The sequence below is a fragment of the Helobdella robusta genome (genome assembly GCF_000326865.2).
Source record: "Helobdella robusta unplaced genomic scaffold HELROscaffold_83, whole genome shotgun sequence".
Taxonomy (NCBI): Eukaryota; Metazoa; Annelida; class Clitellata; order Rhynchobdellida; family Glossiphoniidae; genus Helobdella; species Helobdella robusta.
In genome coordinates, this window is record NW_008705481.1 from 519,330 (window position 1) to 531,816 (window position 12,487).

General features: G+C 32.8%; 1 protein-coding gene across 1 annotated transcript in view; it reads right to left on the reverse strand.

Annotated features, from left to right (window-relative positions):
* The window catches only part of HELRODRAFT_139327 (hypothetical protein), a gene marked incomplete at both ends in the record, with an annotated part of 25,250 nt that extends 23,744 nt beyond the window's left edge, over nucleotides 1–1,506 (reverse strand). Inside the window, 2 exons of the mRNA XM_009032572.1 lie at nucleotides 760–1,027; nucleotides 1,259–1,506. Of these exons, the coding sequence (XP_009030820.1) occupies nucleotides 760–1,027; nucleotides 1,259–1,506 (516 nt within the window). The remainder of the gene's footprint in view (nucleotides 1–759; nucleotides 1,028–1,258) is intronic.
* Between the last annotated feature and the right edge of the window lie 10,981 nt (nucleotides 1,507–12,487).

Below are 12,487 nucleotides of genomic sequence, written 5' to 3' on the forward strand. Positions count from 1 at the left end.
CCTTTATAAAGTTGTGGAGAACAATGAGGAGTGCCTCATAGAGCACAATAACACGCAGCAGGCGGCATCATGTGACGTCATTGCGACGTCATTGTTCGTCTGCGCAACTACTTCCGTTACTTCACTCCCATTTGTGTTACTACTATTGTCTCTGCTACTTCACATGTCATCACATTTATTACTACTTTTTCATTACTGCTGCAACGGACAATTTATTTGCATACTACTACTACCACAACTACAGCAACTGCTGCTGCTTCAACTGCGACTGCAATTACTACTACTATTTTTCGGCGGCCGGTGGCTTACATTGTTTTTAGCTGCTACCACTACTATCAATATTACCACAATGAGTTACCGTTATTAAAACTATTATCCATGTTATAACTTCTATTACTGCTACTACAGCTAACACAACTGCTACTTTTACTACCACAAATATAACAACTGCTACTTCTACAACTACTACTACAGCTACAACAACTGCTACTTCTACTACCACATCTATAACAACTTTTATTACTAAAACTATAACAACTGCTTCTTCTAGATATGCTGCAACTCTAACACATTAACTGCAAATCATTAATGCTAGCTGGTCAACATTATTCAATCATTTGTAACACAATGTTGATGGTTGATGCTATTTGGAAATTGTCATGTAAATGAAAAGGAACCTAAACAGTAATGAGAAGACAAAAAAAAGAAAATCAACAATAAAAATAATTGTTGAAAAACAGCAAAAAAATTTTAACGAACCAATTGAAGACTTTCCGATCCGTCCAACTTCCTCACCAACTTGAGGTCAAAGAACCGACCACCAGGAGAATCGTCAACCGCCAGTTCGTACCTATCGACCGAGTAAAGATCCGAATCTGCATCGACAGCCGGTTCGAGAGAGAGTATCGTACCGATTGATACCGACTCGGATAATTGAAAGAGTTGAGGATTCGGTCCCTGGAACTGTGGCGGGTTGTCGTTAATGTCGAAGATTTCGATTGTGATTTTCAAGATTTTGAAATGCTCCCTGGGTGTCACTGCCACGTCCAATGTGAACTGTTTGGCGGATGGATGGATGGATGGATGGATGAATGGATGGATGGATGGATGTATTGAAAGATGAATAAATGGTTGAATAGAAAAATGAATAAATGGTTGGATAGATTGATGAATGAATGGTTGGATGAATAATTAATTTTTTGAATATAAAATCACCATATATTTCTTTTCAAAAGTTTCACACCATAGATTTAAAAACCCCACGAGCAAACGTGATCCAACCTTGCAAACAGGAGCGAGCGGACACAAGCCTTCCCTATCCAGACGACCACTCGTTTTAATGACGCCACTATCCTCGCCCAACTCCACATTCAGCGGAAGTGGTTGCGTCAAAAATTGGTAACGTAATGATTTCAAGATGGCGGGACTCAAATTTTCTTGGAAGCCTGAGGTTGATGTTAAATCGGCTACGATTGTGTTTAGCGGTGTTTCCTCTTGCACGACGAAATAAAAATTTTTGTTGTTGTTGTTGTTGCGATGCTGTTGGTGCTGTTTCGACTGACGTATTTGTCGTTGTTGCAATTTTTGATGCTGTTGTTGTTTTTGTTGAAGTTTAGGATCGTAAACGACTTGTTGCGTTTTGTTGTTGTCAGCCGTGCAGTTGAAATCTTCTTTTTGGTGTCGTTGTTTTTGTTGCTGTTGGTTTAAATTTCGCGATTGTTGTAGCGCTAGTCCGTGTTGTAAGTTTTGTCGCTGTTGTTGCTGCTGCTGCAAAATTTGTTGCAGCTGCAGAGAATGCCAGGGAGAAGTTGTCAATCGAATTAGCGGACTCAACGTCGTCGTCCGCAAATTGATATTGATAATTTGGATCAAAGATGTTGACGGCATCATCGTTGTCGTTGTTACTGCTGATGTGGTTGTTGTTGTCGTTGTTGTTTTAGATTTTGTTTCAACAACTGCAACTTTTTTTGATATCGTTGCTGTTGTTGTGTTGTGCTCAAATATTACTTTTAAACATTTATTTGTTGAATTCGGATTTACTGTATTGGCAGTAGTAGTTGGTTGAATGGTTGCACCAACATGTTGAGTTGCTGAAAAACCGTCAGAAGTATTTACAATACAAACCAGCAGCAGCAGCAACAACAACAACAACAATGGCTCTGTGAGATTAAGTGAACAGTAATTCATAATTTTTTCTTTCCGTGTTCTTGCACTGTTCGTTCGCCTCCTTTTAAATTCCTGCCAACAAATTTTTGGAGTTAAATTTTTATTAGGAGATCATTTTCGACTAATCTTTTTTTCTCGTCTCAAAATATTTTATTTTTGTTACTAAATCATTAACACTGCAGAGTGAGGAGGCTACTAGTTCTGCCGTAACTTATAGATCTCACTCTAGTTCTTGTACTGTCTTCGTAGTAGTAGTAAGTAGTAGTAGTAGTAGTAGTAGTAAGTAGTAGTAGTAGTGGTAGTAGTAGTGAAAGTAGCAGTGGTAGTAGTAGTATAGGTAGTAGTGGTAGAGTAGTAGTAGTTGCTGTAGATAATGTTGTTTTTGTGGTGGTTTTTGCTGATGCTGCTTCTGTTGTTTTATGTCACAGCTGCTATAACATTCCAAAGTCTTATATTTTCTATTATTTTATTTACCACTACTGAGATAAATACAACATACTTTCTACACACAACAATACAAATACTGCTAATTTATAGGTATAAGTAGTAATTTAACAACAGCCATGTACACTACAACCACAAATACGGCAACCACAAATACGACAGCCACAAATACTACAGCCACAAATACTACAACTACAAATACCACAGCCACAAATACTACAGCCATAAGTACTACAACCGCAAACACTACAGCCACAAATACGGCAAGCACAAATACTACAGCCACAAATACTACAACAGCAATTACTACAGCCACAAATACCACAGCCACAAATATTACAGCCGCAAGCACTACAGCTACAGATACTACCTCGATGACTTGGAACATGAGCCCATGGTCATAACAATGACAATTTTGGCGAGGCGAGCGATAAAAAGAGTTGAATAATGATGTTAGCCGGGTGATGACGACTTGTGACATTATTATTATTTTCGCGCCAATTTTATTTTCTTTATGGTGTGATGCCCTGGTGATGATGCTCATGTCCTCCTCTACTTTTTACTGTATTGCAATTTGTTTGCATTTTTTTCTTTGTTATATTTATTTTTTTATTACATTTTTGATTGTTTTATTGAATGTTGCATTTATTCAGTAATTTGAAGAATGAAATGTTTTTTTTTTATTTTATTGAATTTTTTTTGAAGTTTTGTCGTGATTATTTTGTGTATTTTTTGGTGTTTCTGTTGTTGAAATTAACGTGCAGGTGGGTTCAAAGTTCATTTGCTGTTTATGATGATTTTTGATCATTGTATATACATTTCTGTAAAAAAAAAATTTTGCAGCAAATAATGCCCATGTCTTTGTTTTTTTCGTCGTTGTTTGTATTGTTTGTGTTGTTGTTAGTATTGTTTGTGTTGTTGTTAGTATTGTTTATGCTGTTATTTGTATTGTTTACATTATTGTTTTATTGTTTGTGTTGTTGTTAGTATTATTTATGCTCTTATTTGTGTTGTTTACATTGTTATTTGTATTGTTTAAATTGTTGTTAGTATTGTTTATGCTGTTATTTGTTTTGTTTACGTAGTTGTTTGTATTGTTTATTCAGTTGTTTGTATTGTATATGTTGTTGTTTGTATTGTATATGTTGTTGTTTGTATTGTATATGTTGTTGTTTAATTACGTTGCGGATTTTTATCTACTGTTAATAATATTGGATATTGTTGTTGTCTGCTTAGTTGAAGAGGTTACTTAGTTTTATCTTGTTGCATATTTGGTTAAGCTTAATTTATCATTTCGTTCAAGAGTTAAGTTTGTGTGGTTGATGTTGTTCAGTGTTGCATGTTGAGTTTGTGTGTCAAGTAGGGTATTTTCAGTATGTGTGTGTGTGTGTATGTGTGTGTGTGTGTGATTGTATTTGTGTATTTGTTTTTGGTTTGTTGTTGAAATTTAAAAAAATTTTTTCCTTTTTTTTCTGCGAAATGTCTGGGTGAATTAAATTTTTTCATCTCGGAAATCTTGAGTTTAAATGTTTTTCTTGTTGATTTATTGCCTGAATCTTAAAAGTTTGCTTTTTAATTTTTTTTTTGTCAGTTTTTGTTTGTTTATTTTTTGTTTGTTTTTTGTTTTATTTATTGTTTTGTTTTAAATATTTTTTTGTTTTTTGGTTATTTTTTCTTTTTTTTTTCCTCAGCATCGTTAGTTTTGTTTTGATTTGTTTTATTGTTTTTTTTCAAGGCTGGTGAAGTGAATTTTTTGGAGCTTGTCGTTTAATTTTTTTAAGATTTCAGAATGTTTGTCTTAATTTTTGTTTTCCAAAAAGTTCACTTTGCTTCGTCGTCATCAGTTTTCTTTGAAAACATAAAATACACTAAAAATTTATTCCCCACAACAGCTAATCATTAAAAATATGAAAATTTATTATTAAAAACATTTACGATGATTGAATGATGATGGTGATGAAGATAGATGATGATAAAGAATTGGTGATGATGATGATGGCGGTGACGCAAAAGATGTTTTTGCTGTTTTTAAAAAGATGACGGGGAAAAAAAGAAGATCATCATCTTTTCATCATTAATGAGGAAAGATGATGATGATGGTGATGAAGAAGCTGATGTCGATGATGATGACATGGACGATGCTGTTGTTGATGATGACGAGATGATGAAAAAAAACAATGATAATGATGATGAAGAAGAAGAAGATGATGAGGAAGAGGATGAAGAAGAAGATGAATACAAGGTGATGAAGGTTGCAAATGATGTAAATGATGTAAAAAATGAATAGTCAAAAAGTTTTATTAAAGAAATAAATTGTTATTTCTTACTTAATTATTTTACACAAATGATAGGAGCGTCGAGTTTGTAAAAAAAAAATTAAAAAAATAGAGAAAATATTATGTGTCGCTGATGATGATGATGATGATGATGGCGATGATGATAATGATGGCCAGGTAGATGATGATGACGACGATGTAGATGATGATAACGATGATATGTTGTTATGATGATGAGGCGGAAGATAATACGTTAATGGTGACGTTGTTGATGATGATGATGTTGATAATGATGATGATGATGATGCTGATGATGATGAATATGATGAATATAATGTTGAAGATGAAAAAAATGATGAAAACTACATAATGATGATTGTGGTAAGGATTGTGGGGATTACGAAAATGATAATGTTTGTTTGACTATTGATTGGTGAAGTTTGTTTGAAAAGAATTTTTTTTTCTTTGAATCACCATCATCAACATCCCCATCATTATTTTCTACATCAACAAAATCATCACCACCATCAGCATCAACTACAACTACAGCATCATCATCATCATCATCAACGAAAGCGTCATCATCAACAAAGACAACATCATCGTCATCATAAAAAAACAACATCAACAACAATATCATCATTTTCAACAAAACCATCACCATCATCAACAAATACATCATCATCATCATCAACATTTTTCATCAACAATCATCAAAATCGTTATCACCATCATCAACAAAATCATCATCATCGTCGTTATCCTCAATGTCACCATCACCATCATCATCACCGTCAACATCATCATCATCATCATCACCGTCAACATCATCCTCATCATCATCATCATCACCGTCAACATCATCCTCATCATCATCGTCATCAGCAGCAGCAGCAGCAGCAACAACAACATCATCGACATCATCATCGTCGTCGTCATCATCATCATCATCACCAGACACACGTATGTCGCCAGCCTCATTGTTGATAATTGATCATGAACATCCCTATCACATTTGCTTTTATTTCGAAAACAACAAAACTTCATCGCCAAATTTTGAAAAAAATTTCATCATCATCACCATTACCATCATCCTCATCATCTTTATCATCATCATCTTTATCATCATCATCTTCTTCATCATTCTTTTTACTCTTATTATCATAAATATTATTATCCTAGTTTGTATAGGCACATGGTGTGAGCATTTTTAGTTGAATTCAAATTCTTTTTCAATCAATTTTGATTGTTTGTTGTTGTGTGTTGTTGTATATGGTTGTGATATTATGTTGTTGTTATGCTAGTTGTTGTTGTTGATGTTATTGTTGTTGTTGTTGTTGCGATAGCTTTGATATTATAAAGTTTTTATTGTTGTACTATTGTTGTTGTTGTTATTGTGATGCCGTTTTTGTAGTAAAGACGTTATTATTGTTGTGTTGTTGTTTTGTTGTGTGATGTTACCAATCGATTCATTAAAGATTTTCAATTTTTTTGCGGAGAGTAAAGTGTGATTGTTGTTGATGTTGTTGACGATGATGTTGTTGTTGATGTTTAAATGACGTTATTTCTGTTGTAGATGACGTTGTTGTTGTTGTTGCTGCTGCTGTTGTTGTTGTTGTTTTGTTTTCTGTTGTTAATGTCTTTGTTGTTGATGTAATGAATGTAATAATATTAACAATCATATTACCAAAACAGTCCAGCCTAGTAATCTCAGCCGATTCCGCATCAGTGGGAATGGGATTGGGACGTTATACGCATAGAACCAACCTCAGTGATGGCACAGCAGTATGCGGACTGTGTGGAACGGAAGTGGAGGACGTGGAAGACCTGTGGACCGGATCACACAGCTGACAGATCTGAGGATCGGATACTATTTGAAGGGAGAACTGGAAAAACTGATCCCGACAATCTCCATCGCTGTTAAATTATTAACTTATATTTTTGGCGAGCTGGAGAGAAATTCAACTAGGAAGGGAACCACAACAATAAAAACAACAGTAGCAACAACAACAACAATACAACAAGAACAACAACAGCAGCAGCAGCAGCAACAAAAACAACAACACAACAACAACATCACAATAACAACAACAACAACTCATAGTAAATAACATCAACAATGTCAATAACAAAATAACCCCATCAATATTAACATTGTTAATAATAATAACAATTATTATTATATTATTTTTATAATTAATCCATGTTTGTTGTTATTTTTATTATTACCGTTAGCAGCATTATACCTCCTCCATTATAATAACAAGAAGAAGAAGAATCATCATCAATTTGATTGTCCCGTGCGTATATGCGATGTTAAGTGCAGGTTGAGGCAAACAATTGAAGTACCTTCATGCCATAGTACGACTCAACCTCATACCTTCTAATCAAAGTACAATTGTTTGAAATATCTTCAAATCAAAATACAATAAAATCCAACTAAGCAGAAGTATCTAATCAAAATACAATTCAAAATACAATAAAATCCAACAAAATACAAATCAAAATACAATAAAATCCAACTAAGCAGAAGTATCTAATCAAAATACAATTGTTTGAGAAATCTTCAAATCAAAATACAATAAAATCCAACTAATCAAAATAGAATTGTTTGAGATATCTTCAGATCAAAATCCAACTAAGCAGAAGTATCTAATCAAAATACAATTTTTCAAGATACCTCCAAATCAAAATAAAATACAACCCAACAAAGTACGGGTATCTGATATACTATGGTGTTGAAGTAAAATGAAAAGATTAACAGATTTTCTGATTGAAAATTTTCGACTCTAGATTTTGACTCCGGCAAAAATGTTCAAATTTTGCTTTAAAATGTTACATAAATACCCCTACCAGATGGAATATTTTTCAAAAAACAAATAAAATAAATCAGTCAGTGTAATTGTTTCTCATAGTAGAGTTATTTTGTTTTAATGTTTTAAAATACGCTGAGAAATAATGATGTATATTATCAGGAGAGAGCAAACTACGGCTCGCGAAGCTATTTTTTTAAGCCGCCATTATGACCAAAAAAGAAGCCACAAATCTTAAAAAAATAAAATTTGATATTTAAGTATATATGCGGCCCTTCAAAGGGTTAAAATAGTTCTCAATGCGGCCCTCACAGCAAGATGTTTGTCCACCCCTGACGTAAATGTTTGCGCTAAGGATTGTGCGTGCATCGCTCGCGGTTGAACAGAAAATGGCGATGATGTTTCTTTTGGCTGCTTGGCAAAGGATTCGAAATTTATATTAACATATTTTTAACTGTTCCTAAATGAGAAACATTCTGACATCTTCTGCTGTTAAAATGATTTAATGACATATATATATATATATATATATATATATATATATATATACATATATATATATATATATATATATATATATATATATATATATATATGGCGTCTCCACGAAGTCATTCAAATTCAGGCTTAATCGTTATTATAATAACTGGGGAGGACAAAAAATTAAAGAACCTCAAATAACTTTTTAAAGTTAAAAAAATTAGAAACCGTTGAACGAGAATTTTAAGTTTAGTGCGAAACTTTAGAAGCATCGTAAAATAATGGAGCGTCGAAACAATTAAGGGTCCGAAACGTTATCACGTAATTACAGTTCCAAGAAATTGACTCAGAGCAAAATCATCCCGTGGAACTGCAGTTCGTTCGTTTTGAAATGTGGGATTCTCTCGAAGAAATATTTGCATGCTACTCACTAGTTCTTACCTACTAAATTTCTAAATCTTTTTTGAACTTTTGTTTATAACTATTGAACTAAACGGTTGTACTGAAAATAAGTGTATTGCACAAACACTAAAATTTAAAATTTACATTTTAAAATTTGACCAAAAGTTTGAATAACATTTTTTAGCGTTAACTATATAATCTTTCTTTTCTCTTATAAAACGCTTAATAACAACAACAATAACAACAATTCAAAAATATTTGAGGCATTAGTTTGAAAATTGTAAATTATAAATAAAAAAAACCTTAATTCATAATGCAACTTCAACAAACACACGCGCGCCCACACATACACAAACACCCATTGAATACGATACGAATGCACAGAAACAGTTATTACAAACACACATACAAAAACATATCCACACATAAAAATACAAAACTTAACAAACTATAAGTATACAAAACGACAAACAGGAAAATACAAAAACAAAGACAAAATAAAAACCTCAATAAAATACATACATGCAAAATTTATACCTACCAACATAAAGACAATGCTAATAATTCCATTATATAATGTACTCAGAAAAGATGTTTGCAGTTCATACAACCAAACATACAATAAAAACACACAAAAAAACAGAACAAAAATACAAAAAAATACAAAAAGTACAAACGCGATACAAACCACGCAACAGAGTCAACCGCCAACAAATAAACTACAAACATGAAGGAGAGAAAGAACATTACAAACATCAATCAACAACTCCAAAATACATTGCAACACATACCAACAAATAACAATACGAAATGGAATACACAAAAACAACAGGTTGGCCAAAACAATAATAATAATAAATATCTTGATATCAACAAAACACACAACAACGGCAACAAAAATAGCTGCAGCAACAACAACAACAACAACAATAACAGAGCAGCAGCGATCACAACTAAAATATCAACAGCAAAAACAGCAACAATAGCAACAAAAACAGCGGCAGCAACAACAAAATCAACAACAACAAATAACAAAAACAACATCAAAAACAATAACAGCCGCAACAACATCAACAACAACTACTTCTACAATATCAACACCAACAGCAAAACAACAACACTAGCAACAACAATAACAACAACAATAACAGCAACAATAACAGCAACAATAACAGCAACAAAAACATTACTCACGTGCATTTTCATTGATCTGCCAGCTTAATTCTCTACCTCAGACTCCAACCCACTACATGTGCTCACATGTCTCTATCAATCTATTTCTTTCTATTTAGGTAAATCTTGGTTTGTATGCAAGTGCGTCTGTGTGTGTGTGTGAGTTTGCGTGTGTGTCTGTTTGTGTGAGTGTGTGCCTTTTTGTGCGTGTGAGTGTTCATATCTACGTATGCGCAATCATTCATATATGTTTTATTTGTATTGTATGTTTATATATATATATATATATATATATATATATATATATATATATATATATATATATATATATATATTTAATTGTATCACTTCATGTATGATTGTATGTGAGTGTGTATGTATGTTTGTATGTGTGTGTATGTTTGTATGTATGTTTGTATGTATGTGTATGTGTGTAAGTATATATGTATGTTTGTAGGGTTTGTAGGTATGTTTGTTTGTTTGTGTGGGTGGGTGTATAGAAAAATGGATGCAAGGTTTTTTGTTCATACATTGTTTTACGATTGTGTCTTAATTAAAAGCTCAGTTTTTTGTATGTTGTACTGTGCGCGTGGTTGTATATGACGTTTGTATATCTTATTTGTATGCATTGCTCTGTTTCTTTTTTGCATATGACGTTTGTATTTTTGTATGTTGGTATATTTTTATGCTGGTACGTTTTTATTAATTTATGGTTGAAGGTTTTTATGTTCATATATATGTATGTTTAGGTGTCTGTATGTATGCATGAAGGAATGTATATATGTATCCCACTACATGTGCTCACATGTCTGTATCAACAACATTGCAACACATATGGTAAAAATAACACAACATAAAATGCTGTTTGTTTGTATGTATGTTAAAACCAAAACATGATGAATGATACTAAGCAATCAAACATCAAGTAACAAGTGGATTAACACTTTTATTTGTCGTTAATTGCACACTTCGGCATTCAGTTGGATGTTTCCACGAAATGTTGTTTGTGCAACAAGCAGAAAATGTGGTTTGTTGCGAAGAACAGTTCTCGACTGTCGCCCGATCTGACGCTGATTGATTTACATATTGCATTTGCATTAGAAATCTAAGGGTGTTGGGGTCCATCGGGGCCGAGAACCTCAATACATATTGGCATGAAGTCCATCGAGGGGAGGGCCTTTTCATATTTTTTCATTTTCTCGTCTGCTGCCCTGGCTGGGGCCAAACCACATTCCTTGTCAGATTTACAAATCGTATGTATGTATGTATGTATGTACGTATGTATGTATGTATGTATGTGTGTATGTATGTATGTATGTGTGTATGTATGTATGTATGTATGTATGTATGTATGTATGTATGTATGTATGTATGTATGTATGTATGTATGTATGTATGTATGTATGATGAACATGGTTTAAGTGCATTCTTTTATTGCAATTGAGTGTATTGAAACCTTTGTTTTTTACATTCTTGCACGAGTTCATATAATTATTGTGAAGATTTTTTCAAAATTTATTTATTTATTTTTAAACTTAAACAATAAAGTTTATTACACGAAATTTTTATGTCTATATGTGCTTTTGTTGTCTTAAATGGATTTTTATACAATTCAATTTAACGATAATCTCCGGAATTCAGTAACATTAACCAAACAACGAGCGAATTTTTCTAATTGTCTGGATCATCTTGCAATCGAACCACTTCACAACGGTATTATCACATCAGAGGGCACTCTACCACTTGAGCTATCATCCTGTTTCTGCGTTTGTCTTTGTAGCTTCCTGTGTTTATTTGTCTGTCTAGATTTGAAGATGTGTGTGTGTGTTTATATCTTAATGTGGCACTTGGAACTTCAAGTTTCCCTGGTCATGTGATGTGGATTTATAAGTTGGCTACTTCAGACACGTACAAGGGCGTATTTGTGAAAAAACAAATAGCCCCTAACTACCTCCAAAAATTTTCAAAAATCTTAAACTAGGTTATCATGTATTTAAAAAAACTTTAATTGCCTAAGTTAAAATACATATTATTATATTCAAATAATTTAGAGTTCTATCAGAAAGTCTAAAATATTTTGTAAATATCTAGAAAAACCTTTAATAATTCAATAAATAAATAAATATAAATATATATTTCATACCAAATATGATCAGTATTTCCTCGTACCGTATGTTTATTGTAGTTGATGAATCTTTTAAGAACTTATTGCATTAAATGACATAATACAAATTTTACTTAGAACCACAGAAAAATATTATTGCTTCTCAGTTTGTATGTTTGCATATGTGTGTTTGTGTATGTGTGCTTGTGTGTGTGTGTGTGTGTGTGAGTGTGTGTGTATGCATAGATGTGTGAACGTGCGTATATATGTGTTTGTATATAAGTTTGTATGGTTATTGCATGTGTGTGTGTTTGTTTGTATGTGTGTGTGTGTGTGTATGTATGTGAATGTGTGTATATGTGCGTGCGCATGCAAGTGTGTGAATGTTGCTATGTGTGGTGTGTATGTGCATGCACGTGTTGGACCTTTCATTCAATTGTCATAATGTGTTTACTCAGTAAACAACAACTCATGACTAGTCGTTTGTATTACTCTACTTACTTACACATACATAGATACACGTACATAGATACACGTACACTCACATAAACACACGCAGAAATACAAACGTATATATATATATATATATACATTACAATAATATAAATATTTAAACGTATTGAACATAG